Source organism: Lithobates pipiens, unplaced genomic scaffold (genome assembly GCF_037356315.1).
Source record: "Lithobates pipiens isolate NorthernLeopardFrog02 unplaced genomic scaffold, aLitPip1_a1.2 Scaffold_3, whole genome shotgun sequence".
Taxonomy (NCBI): domain Eukaryota; kingdom Metazoa; phylum Chordata; class Amphibia; order Anura; family Ranidae; genus Lithobates; species Lithobates pipiens.
This window is the reverse complement of record NW_027507790.1, coordinates 38,357,177-38,376,084: the sequence shown is the minus strand read 5'-3', so window position 1 is coordinate 38,376,084 and position 18,908 is coordinate 38,357,177. Positions and strand designations below refer to the sequence as shown.

The 18,908-nt window shown below is 44.8% G+C and overlaps 1 protein-coding gene across 2 annotated transcripts in view; it reads right to left on the bottom strand.

Moving 5' to 3' along the window:
- The window catches only part of COQ5 (coenzyme Q5, methyltransferase), a 34,440-nt gene extending 22,102 nt beyond the window's left edge, over positions 1-12,338 (bottom strand). The window contains exons 1-2 of one of the 2 annotated variants that reach the window (XM_077461466.1): positions 12,117-12,333; positions 8,358-8,507 (exon numbers count right to left, since the gene is read on the bottom strand). In XM_077461466.1, coding sequence (XP_077317592.1) covers positions 8,358-8,507; positions 12,117-12,273 — 307 coding nt within the window. In that variant the 5' untranslated portion in view covers positions 12,274-12,333. Of the gene's footprint in view, positions 1-8,357; positions 8,508-12,116 lie in introns of both variants that reach the window. The other variant, XM_077461467.1, reaches the window with a different exon arrangement.
- Positions 12,339-18,908: the final 6,570 nt, after the last annotated feature.

Sequence of the window (18,908 nt, the reverse complement as noted above, 5' to 3'; positions counted from 1 at the left end):
TTACCATTTTTGGTAGAAATTCAGGATGAGGACATAAAACCACCTCATCCTTATGCATGATCAAATATGGCTCTTTACAAGACAGAGCCGCTACTCTTCTAGCGGAAGAAATGGCAACCAGAAAGATTATCTTTCTTGTCAAAAAGAACCAAGGGAATTTCTCGTAAAGGCTAAAACAGCTGATTCTGTAAAGCCAATAAGACCACTTATAAATCCCAAGGATTTAGAGGTGCCTTGATAGGGGGATTAATCTGTGTTACCCCCTTAATAAGCTATGCCCCAAGAGTGGGAAGCAAGAGGCCATTGAAAACACAGTGACAAGGCCAGGTTCTGGCCTTTGATAGAAGTCAAGGCCAGCTTCATTTCGGATCCCATTTGCAGGAAATCAGGGATCCTGCCTATGACATACTTCCTGGGGTGCCAACCCCTGGATCCACACCTAGAAACACATACCTTCCAGTAAATGATTCTGGAAGCCGGCTTCCGGGGATAAATCAAAGTAGACACTAGGAAAGGAGATCACCCACAATCTTTTATAAAGCGGGATTCAACAGTCAAACCTGTTAAACTTTTCATCCGTAAGGTAGGATGAAATACCGGACCTTGTGCGAGAAGGTCTGGCTATAATGGCAGAGTCCGAAGGACTCCTACTGCCATCTTTATGATCTTGGTAAATCAAGATCTTCTGGGACCCACTGGGGCCACCAGAATCACCTCCTTTCATTCCTGCTTAATCCTGTGGAGAAGGTGCGGATGTAGCAGAACTGGAGGAAATGCATAGATCAGTGTAAACTGATCCCATAGGAAGACTAATACATCTGCCTAAAAACCCCGTTTGTGGGGGAACTGGTTTTGACTAATACATCTGTTTCGCATGCTAGCAGATCCCTTGTTTGACACAAAGTTGTCGACATCGTTGAATCTGGACGCGAATAGGTCCATGTCCGGAACATCCCATCTCTGACATATCTCTAGGAAGAGGTCGGGGTGAAGAAACCATTCTTCTGGAAATAATTGTTGGCGACTCAAGTAGTCCGCCTGCCAATTCTCTATTCCTGAAATGAAAATTGGCAATAGGCATGGAATGTTGTGTTCTGCCCATGCTAGAACATTATTCACCTCTTTTGGGCTGCTCGACTTCTTGTGCCCCCCCTGGTGATTGATGTAAGCCACCGCCATGGCCTTGTCGGACTGAATCCCGACAGGACAGTCCCGTAGTCTGACCGTCCAAGATTCTAGGGCCAGAAGTACTGCCCGAATCTTCCAAAATGTTGATAGGCAAGGTCCTCTAGCCTGGAAAGAATCTTCTTCCAGGGCTGCTCCCCAGCCTAGAAGGCTGGCATCTGTTGTTAACACTTTCCAGGATACAAGTAGAAAAGATTTTCCCTTTGGCTGGATAACAATCACCAACTTAGGCTCTGACTCATGTCCGGAGCCAAGCGTATTGGAAAAACCAAGGCCTGAATCTTTATTCCAGACCGACAGGATGGTGTTTTGAAGCAGTTTTTAGTGAAAAATGCACATAAGGGCCGGTTCACACTGCGGGCGATGCGAGGCGACACGACTTGCCTCGCCGCGATCCGACAAGTTGCCCCCGTTCTGTACAATGGAACCGTTCTGAGAGGAGCGACTCGAGTCGCTCCGACTCAGAAAAAAGGTTCCTGTACTACTTTTGGGCGACCTCGGGGCGACTTGCATTGACTTCTATACAGAAGTCATTTGCAAGTCGCCGCTGAGGTCGTGGCAGGTCGCGGCGAGGCAAGTCGGTGTCGCCTCGCATCGCCCCCTGTGTGAACCGGCCCTTAGGGACAGCCTCGAAGGAGGCCACCATTTCCCCTAACAATCTCATGCAGAGCCAAAACGCAAGGATTTTTCTTTGTGTTGATAAGTTGAATTAGTCCTACAATGGAACTGATTCTTGTCTGGGGTAAGAATACATTCTTCTGTACGGCATCTATAACCAGTCCCTAGTACTGTAATCTCCTTGATGGTTTTAAGGAGGATTTTCCTTGGTTTAGAATCCAACCCAGAGATTCCAGGTAGTTACAGCTGTGATCAGACTCTGGTTAGACCTGAGATTGAATGATAATTAAAGGTAGATCGTCTAAATAGGCTAGGACCATTATGCCTTGAGCCCTTAATCTGGCTAAAGGTGCCAGAATCTTTCAGAACACCCGTGGTGCTGTGGCTAAACCGAATGGCAGGGCCACAACTGAAAATTATGATTTAATATTTAAAAAAGCAGAAATTTCTGGGTAGCGGGAAATATTGGCACGTGGAGATATGTATCTTTGCTATCGATTGAAGCCAAAAACTCCCCTCCTTGCAGGATGGACACAACCCTTTGAGAAATGCAGGAGCCTCCCCCCCACCCGAGCAAGCGGGGTGCCCCTTTATAAGGAGGCTTTAGTATCCTGCTTTGTCTGCTTTCTGCCCCAAGATCTCTTCTGACCCTGGTGCTGCCCTTAGGGTCTTCCCCTTGAATTTGACGGTTGAGGCCGTAGAGACTGCCTAGAGGCTGATGCCCCTGGCACAGGAAAGGCAGCATGCTTAACCACTTGAGGACCGCCGTATTGCCAATGTACGTCAGCACAATGGCACAGGCAGGCACAATCACGTACATCTACGTGATTGCCTTCCAGCGGGTGGGGGGTCCGATCGGACCCCCTCCCGCTGGTTACGGCGGTCCGATTCGGTCCAGGAGCGCTCCGTGATGAGGGGATGGCCGTTGGTTTTCGGCCACCCCCTCTGGATCGCTCCTGGCCAATGAGAAGCTTCCTCCCCTGTGTATTGTTTACACAGGAAGGAGGAAGTGATGTCATTCTCCTCGGGGCGGTCTTTTTGACCGGACTACGAGGAGAAGAGTAAAAGTAAGTGTGCACCAACACTACACTGACATGTAGGTACACACAGGCACACAAACCCCCCCCCGATCGCCCCCCGATCCCCCCCCCGCCCCCCCTCCCCCCCCCAGTCACAGTGTCACTGATTGCATTGATCATTTCTTTACTGATCAATGCATTCAGTGTCAGTTGTGACAGTAAAAACTGTCAGGACAGTTAGTGTTAGGTCCAGGGTAGCCCCCTATCACCCCCCAATAAAGATTTAACCCCCTGATTGCCCCTAGAGTTAACCCTTTCACCCCCTTTTGCCAGTGTCACTAAGCGATCATTTTTCTGATCGCTGCATGTGTCGCTAGGTAGCTAGTTATTTTTTTAGGTTCACCGCCAGGTTTTTATATCGCTAGGTACCCCGATATACTACCCAATAATGGGTTTAACCCCCTGATTGCCGCTAGTTAACCCTTTCACCCCCTTTTGCCAGTGTCACTAAGCGATCATTTTTCTGAACGCTGCATCAGTGTCGCTAGTGTCGCTAGGTAGCTAGTTATTTTTTTAGGTTCACCGCCAGGTTTTTATAGCGCTAGGTACCCCGATATACTACCCAATAATGGTTTTAACCCCCTGATTGCTGCTAGTTAACCCTTTCACCCCCTTTCACCAGCGATCACAGTATAAGTGTCACTGGTGACGCTGGTTAGCCAGTTAGTTATTTAGGTTCCCCGTCAGGTTTTTATATAGCGCCAGGGACCCCCATATACTACCTAATAAAAATTTGAACCCCCTGATTGCTCCTAGTTAACCCTTTCACCACTGATCACCGTATAAGTGTTACGGGTGACTCTGGTTAGTTTGTTTTTTATAGCATCAGGGCACCCACCATTTATTACCCAATAAAGGTTTAACCCCCTGATCACCCGGCGGGTGATATCAATTAGGTTTTAGGGTCAGGGTCTGCGTCGCCCCAGGCAGCGCTAGGTTAGTGCCAGTACCGCTAACACCCACACGCAAAGCATACACCTCCCGTAGTGGTATAGAATCTGAACAGATCAATATCTGATCTGATCAGATCTATACTAGCGTCCCCAGCAGTTTAGGGTTCCAAAAAAACGCATTGTTAGCGGGATCAGCCCAAATACCTGCTGGCACCTGCGTTTTGCCCCTCTGCCCAGCCCACCCAAGTGCAGTATCGATCGATCACTGTCACTTACAAAACACTAAACACATAACTGCAGCGATCGCAGAGTCAGGCCTGATCCCTGCCATCGCTAACAGGTTTTTTGGTAGCATTTTATATTCAAATCCGGAAGGCAGTGCTTGGTTTTCGGGGTCCCGTGCGCGACTAGACTCCCAAAAAGTCCCACACATGTGGTATCCCCGTACTCAGGAGAAGCAGCAGAATGTATTTTGGGGTGTCATTTCACATATGCCCATAGCATGTGTGAGCAATATATCATTTAGTGACAACTTGGTGCAAAAAAAAAAAAGTTTGTAATATTCCCGCAACTTGTGGCAAAATATAAAATATTCCATGGACTCAACATGCCTCTCAGTAAATAGCTTGGGGTGTCTACTTTCCAAAATGGGGTCATTTTGGGGGGTTTTGTGCTATTTTGGCATTTTATGGCCTTCGAAACTGTGATAGGTAGTGAGGAGTTAAATCAAAAATTTGCACCCTTAGAAATCTTGAAGGTGGTGATTGGTTTTCGGGGTGCCGTGCGCGACTAGACTCCCAAAAAGTCCCACACATGTGGTATCCCCGTACTCAGGAGAAGCAGCAGAATGTATTTTGGGGTGACTAGACTCCCAAAAAGTCCCACACATGTGGTATCCCCATACTCGGGAGAAGTAGCGGAATATATTTTGGGGTGCAATTCCACATATAACCATGGCATGTGTGAGCAATATATCATTTAGTGACAACTTTTTGTAAAAAAAAAATTTTTTTTTTTGTCATTATTCAATCCCTTAGGACAAAAAAAATAAATATTCAATGGGCTCAACATACCCATCAGCAATTTCCTTGGGGTGTCTACTTTCCAAAATGGGGTCATTTGTACTGCCCTGCCATTTTAGCACCTCAAGAAATGAGATCGGCAGTCATAAATTAAAAGCTGTGTAAATTCCAGAAAATGTACTCTAGTTTGTAGACGCTATAACTTTTGCGCAAACCAAAAAATATATGCTTATTGACATTTTTTTTACTAAAGTCATGTGGCTGAATAAATTTTGCCCTCAATGTATGACTAAAATTTAGTTTATTCGATTTTTCTTATAACAAAAAGAAGAAAATATCTTTTTTTTTCAAAATTTTCGCTCTTTTTCCATTTATATCGTAAAAAAAAAAAAAAATCGCAGAGGCAATCAAATACCATCAAAAGAAAGCTCTATTTGTGGGAAGAAAAGGACGCAAATTTCGTTTGGGTGCAATATTGCATGACCGCGCAATTACCAGTTAAAGCAGCGCAGTGCGAAATTGCAAAAAGACCTCTGGTCCTTAAGGTATTTATTGGTCCGGAGCTGAAGTGGTTAAAAAAAAAAAAAAAAAAAAGAGAAATATTTTAACTTCTTTACTGGTAAAAAGAGAGCTTTTCTCATTAGAGATCCTTTGGATGCATTTTATCCAGATAGTCGTCAAATAGCCGTTCACCATGAAAAAGGGGGAACTGGCTAGGAGCTTTTTACAGGGTGCTTCGGCTGACCAATTTTCCAGCCATAGAACTCTGCGAGAATGCACTAGTCCAAGCATAAGCCGTGAGGCTTAAATTATAAAATCTTTCATAGCATATACTTTGAAACATAGTGCGTCTGATACGCCAGCCCATTATTGGGCCTGCTGATCAGGCAGACTCTTAAGTATCTCCACAAACTGTTCCTTAATGGACTGGGATATACTAATTGCAGCAAGAACCGGCTGCGCTACTGAACGTGCTAAAGACATATTGCTTTTAGAAAGTTCCAGATTTTTATCTGTTGGATCCTTTAACATCAGCACATGTGAGATTCTTGCAGCATCAATTGCTGGAACCCCATTTTTTTTTTTTCCATAGAAATCCTCTTCCAATGGATAAAGTGTGGAGAATTTCTTAGGAGGATAATATGGTTTATCCGGATGTTCCCATTCAGAATACATAAGCCTTTTTAGCCATCATGAATAAGAAAAAAACATCCCCAGATGGGGGAGGTTCTAATGAACCCAAATTAGAGGTGGATTCCTCAAGAGCCTGCGCTGCAGGCAGCAAAGAGGTTGAACGAACCAATTTAGTAAGGGAGTGCATAAGCAACCTATCTTGTGATGCTACTCCTTCTATATTAGGATCCTCAGAAGAGGATAAATAAGTATCTTCCAAATATTTGGGAAGATCTACCTGATCCCCAGCCTCCTGCACCTCAATAAGAGTGTCCTGAGCACTAGATGGGAATCTGCCATGTTTAGCCCCACTAAGGAGAGATATCATAGTATCAATCTTCTTTCCAATTTACAAATGGTAGAAGAAAAAAAAAAAGTCTCTTGTGTGATATATACAGGGACTGAAGTGTCTAGCACAGCTGCAACACCAGTTCCCCCTGACGGGTCAATCTGACCAGCCACATCCCTCTCAGAGGAGGATGACATTTTTTTGGAAATGGATATAGTTTATTGTGAAACCACTGACCCCTTTAGAACCCTTAGAGGAGTTCATGGTCCCATTACCACTCATAGCCTGAAGCATAAAAGCAGAGGCACTACCAGCAAAAGAATGTACACTGCTAGGCTATAGTCCAGCACCATTAGCTGCTATTAATCCTAGCCTGGTAAAGTACAATGTGTCAAAGGGAAATGCCTGTGTCACCAACCTGAAACAAGCCATCCTCCTGCTCTGTCCCTCCACAGCCAGGCAGAAGCTTCACACACACTACTTTAACAACTTCCTGCACGTGTGGCGTTTCAAAGGAAAATTTTTTCCCATGTGAGCGGCGTCCTGTAAAACAACAGACATGGCGGGGGGGGGGGGGGTAAATTCTCATCTGAGTGGCCGGCACGGTCTGTTTACAATTTATTTATTTTAAAAAAGGAAACCGTTTTGGCATATCAATCCCCCAAAGGGGAGAAAAACAAAACAAAAAAAACATTGGGGGCGCAGGAGGCGAACCAGACCCCCCCTTTCTTACCGGAGGATCTGCTTGTGGCCGGAGGAGAGGAGAAATTAAGGCTTCTGCACTGTTTCCAGCATCAGGTCGGTGAGTGCTCAATACAGCCCCCAGTGATGACACATAGGCACGACAGCATTATACATAGAAGGAGAAATTCCTGAGAAAAGCTCCCTTACCTTTCCTCGCAGCAGGGTTATCTGAGATAAACCCAATCTTTACTCTTCACGGTGGGCTCAGAAACCTTCAGGAACAGGGGAACCTCAGGTTACCCACAATCCTGGACCAGCAACAGCACCCTGCCAGTAAAAAACATTATGGCCTTACTACCAAAAAGTACTGGATCTCAGGGTCCAGCTCTCTAAAAGAGAAGCGTTCGCAAGCAAAACCTTGTTTCTTCGGACACGAGGCCCAGGTACCATTCATTTAGCCCATGAAAAGACATCAGAATGGATCCGGTCAGCATGGCTAGCCTCAGCAGGGAAGCTTCCAGTGGAGCTCAGCACAGCACATCCTTACTTGTGACCAACACCTTAGACACTGGTGAAAAAACTGAAGACTCCCAGTAGTGTGAGGGATTATATAGGGGGTACACTTCTTGCCTTAGGGTGTGCCAGTGTCCATCACCTATCAGTGGCCCTATAACCCAAGTCTAAAGCGGAGCTTCACTCAAAAGGAGCTCCACTTATTTTCTTCCCCCCCTCCCTGCTGCCACATTTGGCACCATTCGGGGGGTATCCCTCCCCACTTCTGGGTGACTTTGATGTGGCGATGTCCCCTTCCTTCCCCTGCTGCTGGGCCATTCACAAAGCGCAGCTGGAAGGAACAGCGGCAGCAGTACCCAAGAGCCAATTGAAAAATCGGCTGGGGTGCCGACATTGTGGGATCCCTGGACAGGTAAGTGTCCTATTAAAAAAGCCAGCATCTTCAGTATTTGTAGCTGCTGGCTTTTAATTTTTTTGGTGGTGGGGGGGGGGTCTCCTGGAGCTCCTTTAACTTTAGTGAGACGATCAAGAGCTGTCATTTGTGTTTGCTATTTGCCTGGCTGTGTCTGCACTCTCTCCAAACTAGTGTGCAGTGACGCAAGCGATTTGATATGGCAAAGCTGCATACACAAACCCTGGCGGTAACAGGATTAGAGGAAGTAAAGCACTGAAAGTTGCTTGGACTGAAAAAAAAATAAAAAAAAAATAAAATAAAAAAAAAAAAAAAACACACTTGCCACAGGTTTACCCCCACCCCAAAACTGAACCAGTATGTAAGTGTACCCAGAATTTATTTACAGCCTCTAGCCAATCTAAGTGCAAAAATTAGCTCTGGCATAGGTCTGCTTATAAACTCGTCTTCCTCATTTTGAGTTAATGCATTATTTATTTGAATTGTTACCTGTCCCTCCTGCCACATCTAGCAGCTGAGTGCCAGGAGTGGGATTCATATGACGTATCAGCCAGTCTTTCCACAATCGATGAATTCCCAGGCTCATTGAATCATTCATAATGTCGTATTTCTGAGCAACACTCTCAAATACATGATAGACTGAAAAGATAAGAGGTTAAGACAAATTATTTTGCAAATTATCTTGAGTCATACATTGAGGTTTTCTCATACAGGGCCCCTTAATCAGCAGAGTTTAGATAAAAAGTGCCCAGCCCTTTGCCTCCACCTTACTCTAAAGCTAGGGCTGCAACTAACGATTATTTTCATAATCGATTAGTTGGCCAATTATTGTTTCGATTAATTCTGATAATAACCTTTAAAAAAAATTTAAAAAAATAAAAAAGTGGGGTTTATAATTTAGTTAATATGCAAAGGGAAGAAAATAAAAACACAACACACAATTTATTCTTAATTATCTCTATGCAGTGGTAAATATAAATAACCAACTATACGGCTAGGGAACAAAATCACTAATCCACGCAGAATAAACAGACAGAAGAGATATACTGTATATACTATTAGGAGGTTGAATCTGGTAAATATAAGACTCAAAAAATAAAATAAAAATAAAAAAAACACAAGACTCTTGTCGATTTTCGGACAGAACTAATATATATTATATGCCGACCATACAAAAACAATACAAAATCTCCTGCGCTCGGGTGCCCGGTCAACTAAGTAAGTGGTGCAGCTAACCCTCTTAGCAAAGTCTTTGGAATGTCACAGATCTTGATGCCCTCCTCAGAATAAGGCCCCTTTCACACTGAGGCGGTGGGTGTGTCGGTGGTAAAGCACCGCTATTTTTAAACGGCGCTTAACCACCAACTTCATGGCGCTATTCAGCCGCTAGCGGTGCGCTTTTACCCCTGCTAGCGGCCGAGAAAGGGTTAAAACCACCACAAAGCGATGATGCAGCAGCACTATGCCGGCGGTATAGCAGCACTGCCCCACTGATTTCAATGGACAGGAGCAGTGTATACACCGCTCCAAAAGATGCCACTAGCAGGACTTTTTTTAGCGTCCTGCCAGCACACCACTCCAGTGTGAAAGCCATCAGGGCTTTCACATTGGAGAGACAGCAGCGGCTCTTTTAGGGCACTTTGCAGGTGCTATCTTTAGCGCTTGCAAAGCGCCCCAGTGTGAAAGGGGTCTAATGGGTATCCTTAGAACTGAAACATACAAAAAGAACAGGAGAGCGTACCGACCTTGTGCATTACCAAAGATAAAAAAAATTCATAGAATATAACAAGAAATATACTCACAAACAAGCTTTAAAAACCGCTCATCAATACTCCGGCAATTGCAAGTAGTATCTCCAGATGCCTACAACCTGGACCAGATACTTGGAGAAACCAGACAGCATCGCAAGCAGCATACGTGTTACAAGGGCGAACCCTCTTCCTCAGAGCATATAGAGTCATATACCCACAATCACACGTATGGGTAAATGCCCACCAGAGCCTGCCACACCTACATGAGTGGGCTCCGTCCCACCATGTCCATCCATGGCATGATGCATACAACACGCTGTTGTCGCCATTCAATCATCAGCAGTGAAAATGGTTGATAATGTTCAAATATTTTTCGTATGAATGCTCGGTTCACACCTATGCAGTTTGCTGTTGATCCATTTCTGCAGTGCTTTTTGATGTTTGTTTTGCATTTTTTGCACACGCGATTTTGCTGCGATATGCGCATCGCATTTTTTATGTTTTTTTGGCTAATTTGTTGTTGGGCAGATCAAAAAACAAATCGCAGCAAAAAAAAATGCTTTTCTGCAGCTTCTCCATGGCAGTCTATTGAACCAAAAAAAAAGCACGGTTTTTGCATTGAATAAAATCAGTGACCCTTTCCAAATATGCAGAGGCAGAAAAAAGCATAGATGTGAACGTGTCCCACAGGAAAACATGTTAAATGGACTGTAGTGCGTTTCTGCAAAAAGCACCAAAAAACACATCAGGTGTGAACCAGGCCTAAGACATTTAGTAGCAACAGCATGCTTTTTTTTTTTCCTTATTTTTTATTATCACCTGTCATCATGGGGGTTCAAAAAAATTATCCCTTTAGTATAATCGCTACTATAAGGGGTTAATTTATACTGTGAAAATAATGTGTGCATTAAAAAAATAAAAATTATAAATATAATATATATATATATATATATATATATATATATATATATATATATATACATACATACATACATACATACACACACACACACACACACAGAAGTAGGATATATGGGCATTATAACTAGGAGTAAGACTTGAAGCTATATGGGAGGGAGATATAAATCTATTATGTATTTTTTTTTTCATGAATATGATCATTTTAACCACTTCAATACCAGGCACTTTTGCCCCTTCCCTCCCAGGACAATTTTCAGCGCTGTCACACTTTGAGCCACATTGGAACAATTTGCCATGCGATTTGAGGCAATGGCACTGTTCCAATTGGTGCGACACCGATCGGCACTTCTTTTGCCAATTTCAGGTGCGACATCAATAGACAGCGGCGCGCAGAGCGCGCTGCCGTCAATGGCGATATGCCGCGCGTGGCGGCTCCTGTGCGCATGCGCGGGAGTGACGTCATCGCGGCTTCGCCGAATGACAGCGGCGAGACCCACCGAGAAGATGGACGGACTACAGGGGACAGTGGTGACTTCGCTGGCTCCTGTGTCAGGTAAGTGACACATAATGGACTACTATGCATCGCATAGTAGTCCATTATGCTTTACCTTTTCAGGGAATGAAACAGGAAGCAAACTCATCAGGGTTTACTTCCTCTTTAACAGTCAGAGACAGAATAACAACAAAATTATCCAGAAAAACGCATTTCAAAAATGTTATAAATTTATTTGCATTTTAACTTCTTCAGATCCGCGCTATAGCCGAATGACTGCTACAGCGCGGAAGTCAACAGACGTCCTCCTGTGCCCAAGCAGCCTGTGACCAGTGAGTCTATGAGACTTGGCTGATCACAGATCGGAGTGATCTTTATCGTTTAGAAAATAGACATGAAAAAAAAAAATGACATGGAGAATAGGGAGTTAATTAAGGCTGATTAGAGTAAATTATGGGTTTACAAGGGGTTAAACAGAGGAACATTTGTTCATCCTTTTGATCTGCAGATGAAGAAACAGAAAGATACAAAAAGAAACCTCCTTTCTTTTTATTATAGTGTTTCAGTGCTGAGCAATGTTGGTAATAAACATTGCCAGCTGCTTTTTTTTAAAAAAAACATTTTTTTGACAGCTTACTGGACTTCTTTAACATGGGGGAGACTCATTGACAGCTCAAAGAGCGGAGCCTGAAAGTATCAGTCCCAGGTATCAGTGCATTTATACAAGTACCACAAATACTCAGCATCAGCACCTATACCCATACTAGTATCGGTGCAATATATATAATATTTTCCATTTATGTACAGCGTTGCACTGCACAATTATCAGTTAAAGTAGCAGAGTGGCGCATAGCAAAAAAAAAATGGCCTGGTCATGGGGGATAAAACCTTCTGGAGTGTGGAGCACAAGTGGATATATATGTAAAGTGTTGCGTAAATGGACAGCGCTATATAAGCACTGGTAATAAATCAATCCATAATAAATCTCCCAAACTAGGACAAAGTCAGACATACAATGAGCCCCGCAGGACTTGTGTAGTGCCTGAGGGAAGAGATGGAGGACAGAAGTGTGGACGGGGTTACCTTTCTCCCCCTTCTCCTCCTCAGACACGGTCTGGAAGCCGAAGTGAGTGTCCCTCCCCGAGCTGTGTGCGTCCTGAGAGAACAGACAGCCGCCTGTCCCCCTCCACCACCACCATGGCCGCAAACACCGGCTCACTGCTCTCATGGGCGCCGCCATGTTCTATGTGCAACCCACACACTGACCTCCGCCACAGGAGCCGAGGGGCGGGGCGTCAGATGTTACATGGGAGGGAGGAGCTACTTCATGATGGCGCAGTCTGCCTTGTCAGAAGGAGGATCGGGGGAGTACAGAGGGGAAGGGCGGCGTGTGACCAAACATGGGGAACATAGAATACACTGCGTCGGTAGATAAGTGCATGGGAGGAGGGGTGTTCAGGGAAGCGCACGGAATGCGGTGTGTGATGCAGAAGAGTTACATAAAATGCTTCAAGGAACACACTGCGGGAGGAGCAGCGGTGTGTACAGAATGCACTTCCCTACACAGTGGCGGTGTGTAGGGAATGCACTGCAGGGGGGAACGGTGGTGTGTAGGGAATGCACTGCGGAGGGGGGAGCGGCGGTGTGTAGGGAATGCACTGCAGGGGGGGAGTGGCGGTGTGTAGGGAATGCACTGCGGGGGGGGGAGCGGCGGTGTGTAGGGAATGCACTGCGGGGGGGAGCGGCGGCGTGTAGGGAATGCACTGCGGGGGGGAGCGGCGGTGTGTAGGGAATGCACTGCGGGGGGGAGCGGCGGTGTGTAGGGAATGCACTGCGGGGGGAGCGGCGGTGTGTAGGGAATGCACTGCGGGGGGAGCGGCGGTGTGTAGGGAAGGCACTGCGGGGCGAGCGGTGGTGCGGGGGAGCGGCGGTGTGTAGGGAATGCACTGCGGGGGGGAGCGGCGGTTTGTAGGGAAGGCACTGCGGTGGTGCGGGGGGAGCGGCGGTGTGTAGGGAATGCACTGCGGGGGGGAGCGGCGGTGTGTAGGGAAGGCACTGCGGGGCGAGCGGTGGTGCGGGGGGAGCGGCGGTGTGTAGGGAAGGCACTGCGGGGGGAGCGGCGGTGTGTAGGGAACGCACTGCCGGGGCAGCTGCAACTAATATGCCTGAACCAGTGCACATATATTCATTCTGGAACCGCTTAAAGTGTAACTACACCTTTTTGTGCATTTATGTGATAAGATCCCTACATCTTACACCCTAATCTGTCACCAATTTAGAGAACTATTGCTTGCTAGATTGCAGGACCACATTAAAATATTCTCAGCCAGGCCTGTGCATGCTTTCTGCACACCTATTGTTTCACAATCAGGGGTCAGGCTCAAAGAACAGTTGCTATAGCAGTAGCAGAACTACCAACAACCAGAAAGATAGGTACACAGGCAGTCGCCCCATTAAATGACGCTGGCTCACCTGAGGTGCTGAATCTAAGTACTAACCGGTGTTCACCAGAGCTCCTGAAGTTGGAGGTGGCTTTTACTGTGTGTTAGTACCAGGTTGCGGCCCTCAGGATCGCCCCACCAGGAGGTGAGCAAGCCGGGGTTCAGAAACAGATATAGTAAGTAGGGATCAAGCAGAAGAGTAGTTAGTAAACAAGCCAAAGGTTGGTAACAAGTAGTTGCAGGTTGAGATCAGGCAGAAGCGTAGTCTAGGAACAAACCAAGGGTAGACAATGAGTGGTAGCAAAATATGGATGACAGGAGAGAGATGCTGGCTGAGAGAGCACAATAATCTGGCAAACAGGAAGTGCAGAGACATAGCTTAAATCAGGAAGTTCATGGTTGTAGCATTGCTTGACAAAGCAGGGGTTACAGGTTCAAATCCAGGCCCTGACAATTTGTTACTATTACCATTACTTCCTATCACAAGTTCATCCTCAGGAATTCACAGGAATAAGTGGGGTGTGGAAAGCTTATGCACAGGACCTGCTGAGAACATTTGACAAGCAGCTCTGCAGTATAGTCATTGATCCACTCGCCTGTCCCTAATCCAGTTATAAAAGTCTGGGAGGGGGAGGCTAGGGGAGAGGTACCTACCAGTTAATTGTACTAATTGCATCAGTGGTAACCCATATAGACAGAAAAGCGCTGCTTCAAGCCCCAAAGTTCTCAGCTTGGTGATTCTGACCACTACCGGGGTGTTGGCTTCCAAAGGCCCCATCATGCCCGATAAACATTGACCTGTCAAAAGGCCCATACACACGATCAGACTTTTTGACAACAGACATGTAAATTAGCTGTTTTAAGGCAACATCTGACCGTATGTACACTCAATCGGACAAACATTTTTGTTTTTCATCCGACTTTTGTTGGCTGTGCAAACGGACAAACTTTCTGGCAACAGAAGTCCGATGGAGCAAAGTCAGATTGTGTGTACAGAAAACCATAGGACTTTTGTACAAAGTACAAACAGGCATGCTCAGAACCAATGCAAAAGATCAGAGAACAATACAGAAGTTGACGGTAAAGAGCAGAAAAACCACATGATTTGGTAAAAGTTGGCTAAAAAAAAGTCCTGCCGTGTGTATGCAATACAAGTTCACAGCCAACGCCCTTTGTACAAAAATCCACAGGAAAGCTTGTAAAAAAAAAAAAGTGCACACATTGGGAGACTGCCCATTCAAATGTGTATCAAATAGGCCTCAGCTTGTCTCCTCTTACGCCATGTCACTAAAGCGTTTCACCCCTTCATGGGCTTAGTTGTAGCGCTATGACTGCGTCTGTGAGGGTGAAACGCATTATATGGGCAGCCTCCCGGCGTGTGCTTTTCTTTTTTTTTCATTTTGACAGTTTGCAACACAGGTACGTACACTTACATTTTAGGCCTCAAGAATATTGGAGCAAATGACATATAATACCTTTTGATTTTGCCACCCTGGAGCCACAGGTGCTGCATACAGCTGACTGTCCAAATGAATTGCAAGATATGGTTGTGCTTGGATATATGCTGTGCCCAGGGGTATACTTCCATACAGGTTGACTCTCGGAGCTGCATATATTCACGTACAATCATTTTACTATTTTTTTTTTTACAGTCGATTGGACACCTGTGGCTTCCAGACACCGAAATAAAAATATTTACTGTTATATGCCTCAATATGTCCATGTGCATGAGATCTTAAAGGCATTAGCACAGTGTTTACATAAATCAAATTTTGTGGTATATATGGGTGGATGATAAAATGTTTCTTTTTTTTTATACATATATTTCTTATGGAATTTTTAATTTTTTTTTTCCAATGTTATATGGAAAACTTTTTTTGCCTGTTTAAACACTTTAAAGTGGTTGTAAACCCTTACAAACCACTTTGACCTACAGGTAAGCCTAGATTAAGGCTTACCTGTAGGTCCAAGAAATATCCCCTAAACCATACGGTTTAGGAGATGTTTACAAAAAGACAGCCACCGCTGTCTACGGCGCACTGGGCAGGCCGCAGATCGCGGCAATATGCCACGAGTTTTGGCTCCCGTGTGCATGCGCGGGAGTGACGTCATCGCTGCTCTGGCGAATCACAGCGCCGGAGCAGCGAGACCCGGAAGTCACTCTGGGATCCATGGCAGGGGCGGACATGAAGACGGAGGACCGCTTCGGGGGGCTTCATTCTCAAGCAAGTTATTCATAATGAGCTAGTATGCTATGCATACTAGCTCATTATGCCTTTGCCTTGCAGGTTTTTTTTTGTTTTATTTTCCCATGGGTTTATAACCACTTTAACAAAGCATTTTAACATTGGTTTGTTTGTTTTTTCCTGGCTATACAAGGAATTTGTTTTAACCACTTCAGCCCCGGAAGATTTGCCTGCTTAATGACCGGGCCATTTTTTGCGTTACGGCACTGCATCACTTTAACTGACAATTGCGTGGTCATGCGACGCTGTACCCAAACAAAATTGATAGCGCTTTCTTTTGGTGGTATTTGATCACTTCTGCGTTTGTTTGTTTTTTGCACTATAAACAAAAAAAGCGACAATTTTGAAAAAAACAATATTTTGTACTTTTTTCTATAATAAATATCCCCAAAGAGAATTTTTTCCCCAGTTTAGGTCAATACATATTCTTCTACATATTTTTGGTAAGAAATAACAATAAGCGTATATTCATTTGTTTGTGCAAATTTTATAGCGTCTACAAACTATGGGAAAGATTTATGGCATTTTTATTATTTTTTTTTTTTTTTTTTACTAGTAGTGGCAGGGATCTGCAATTTTTTTTTTTTTTTTTTTTTCCAGGGCTGCGACATTTATGAAGGACAGATCGGACACTTTTGACAAATCTTTGGGACCATTGACAGCTATACAGCGATCGATGCTATAAAAATGCACTGATTACTGTGTAAATGTCACTGGCAGGGAGGGGGTTAACACTAGGGGGCAATCAAGGGATTAACTGTGTTCTCTTGTGTGTGTTCTAACTGTAGGGGGATGGGAGTGACTAGAGATGACAGATCGTTGTTCCTAGCTAGTAGGGACACATGATCTGTCTCTCCTCTCAGAACAGGGATGTATGTGTTTACACACACACATCCCTGTTCTGGCTAGTTTGCCAGCGAACACTCGTGGCCGGTGGTCATTGCGGCCATGTGCATCAGGTCCCCTGCAGTGGAGCGGGCTCGTGCTCCCACTTAAAGCGCTGACATACAGCTATGATAGCTCGCAGGAATGTGCCGACCTGCCGCAGTATAATGACGACAGCTGGTCGGCAAGCGGTTAATATGATAGCCCCTCAGGGCAAGATTGTCACCTGTATGGATTTGAAAATTATGGTGCAGCTTATAAACTGCTCTGCAGTTCAACATCTGTTTGCTTTTTCTTGGGCTGAAAAGGACAGAGCACAGGTGGATACAAGCCGAGTGGATCCACCATGGCCACCCACAGCCATGGTAGGTAGCCTCTGTAGAGTGGAAGGCGGATCATGAGGGGCACTTTGTAAGGAGTGGATTGCAGCATTCTGCCACTTTACCTACCCCCCCCCCCCGTTCCCTACAGTTACATATAGTATGACTGCTTTGGAACTGCTTGCTATTCACTTTCTAGCTACTGGGGATGGATGAAAAGGGTGCCTGAGGTTCCTGTACCATCTGTCAGCAGGAATAGTTCACACAAAGACTGAACTAGACTAGAACTAAGGGCAAAACTTTTGTTTTCATTTTGGACAGAGAAAGGGAGGGTTATAACCCCTGTCAGATTATTTTTTTCTCGCCATCTTTGTCCCATCGTGGAGATTTCGTTTTACTTTCTGTCCAATAGCCAAACAGGAAGTGAGAGGAAATCCCTGCAAATTAAAGTGTTAACCCCCCCCCCCCAAAAAAAAATTTAGATTCTGGTACCTTAAAGCAGATTACACAACGCTACATGCTTGTGCTGTGTAATCTGCCCCCCTCTAAACTGTAAAAAAAAAAAAAAAAAAACTAAATATTGCACTTCCTGTATTGACCACTAGGGATGAGCCGAACACCCCCCGGTTCGGTTCGCACCAGAACTTGCGAACGACCCCCGCGTTCGGTACGAACGTTAGAACCCCATTGAAGTCTATGGGACTCGAACGTTCGAATTGGAAAGTGCTAATTTTAACGGCTAATATGCAAGATAGTGTGCTAAAAAGGGTTTGGCGACCTGCCTCCTGCCTCCTGCCTCAGGGGACATGGGTAACTGCAAAAAAAAGTTTTAAAAACTACCGTTTTGGCGGGAGCAGTGATTTTAATGACGATTAAAGTGAAAAAAAAAAAAGTGAAATATTCCTTTAAATATGGTGCCTGGGGGGTGTCTGTAGTATGCCTGTGAAGTGCCACGTGTTTCCCGTGTTTAGAACAGTCCCTGCACAAAATGACATTAAACGGAAATAACACCATTTAAAACTGCTTGCGGTTTTAATGTTATATCTGGTTCCTGCAATATGGTTGAAAATCATTCAGAAAAATGGCATGGGTAGCCCTCCCTGCCCATTACCAGCCTATTTGGGTCTTGTACACATATTAAGGGGAACCCCGTACCCATATTAAAAAAAGGAAATGCGTGTGGCCCCCAGGCCCTATATACTCAGAACAGCAGTATACAGGCGGTGCAAACAAGACAGGGACTGTGTAGGTTTGTTGTGTTAAGTTGAATCTGTTTGTCATTTTCAACCGGTACATTTTTAAAGTGTAGCTCCAGTCAAAAAAAATATCTTTAAGCTTTTTGGAAAACATAGGGAAGGGTTATCACCCCTGTATAATTTTGTTTTGTCGTCCATCTTTTTTCATCTCACTTGCTGCTGTCTCCTTGCGTTTGCAAGTAGGAGATGTTTGTAAGTTGGATGTTTGAAAGTAGGGGCCTGCCCTATATTATAGCGGTATGTACTGGGTACAGAGCACGCAGACAGCACGCACTATCTCCTAACACTACTGACTGCAAGCTCTATTATTAACCACTTGTTAGCCCAATGTTTGCATAAAGTGAAAGATGAAGTTATGCTGAGTAAATAGATATCAAACATGTCACTCTTCAAAATTGCACATGCCCGTGGAATGGCGCCAAACGTCGCTACTTAAAAAATCCCCATAGGCGACGCTTTAAATATTTTTTTACTGGTTACATGTTTTGAGTTGCAGAGGAGGTCTAGGACTAGAATTATTGCTCTCGCTCTAACATTCTCGGCGATACCTCACATGTGTGGCACATGCGAGCACATGGGGACATGGGCGCTTTAATTTTTATTTTATTTTTTTATTGTTCATTTTACTTTATTTTAGTTTGACATTTTTTTTCCCAAAAATATATTTTTGATCACTTTTATTCCTATTACAAGAAATGTAAACATCCCTTGTAATAGGAATATGGGA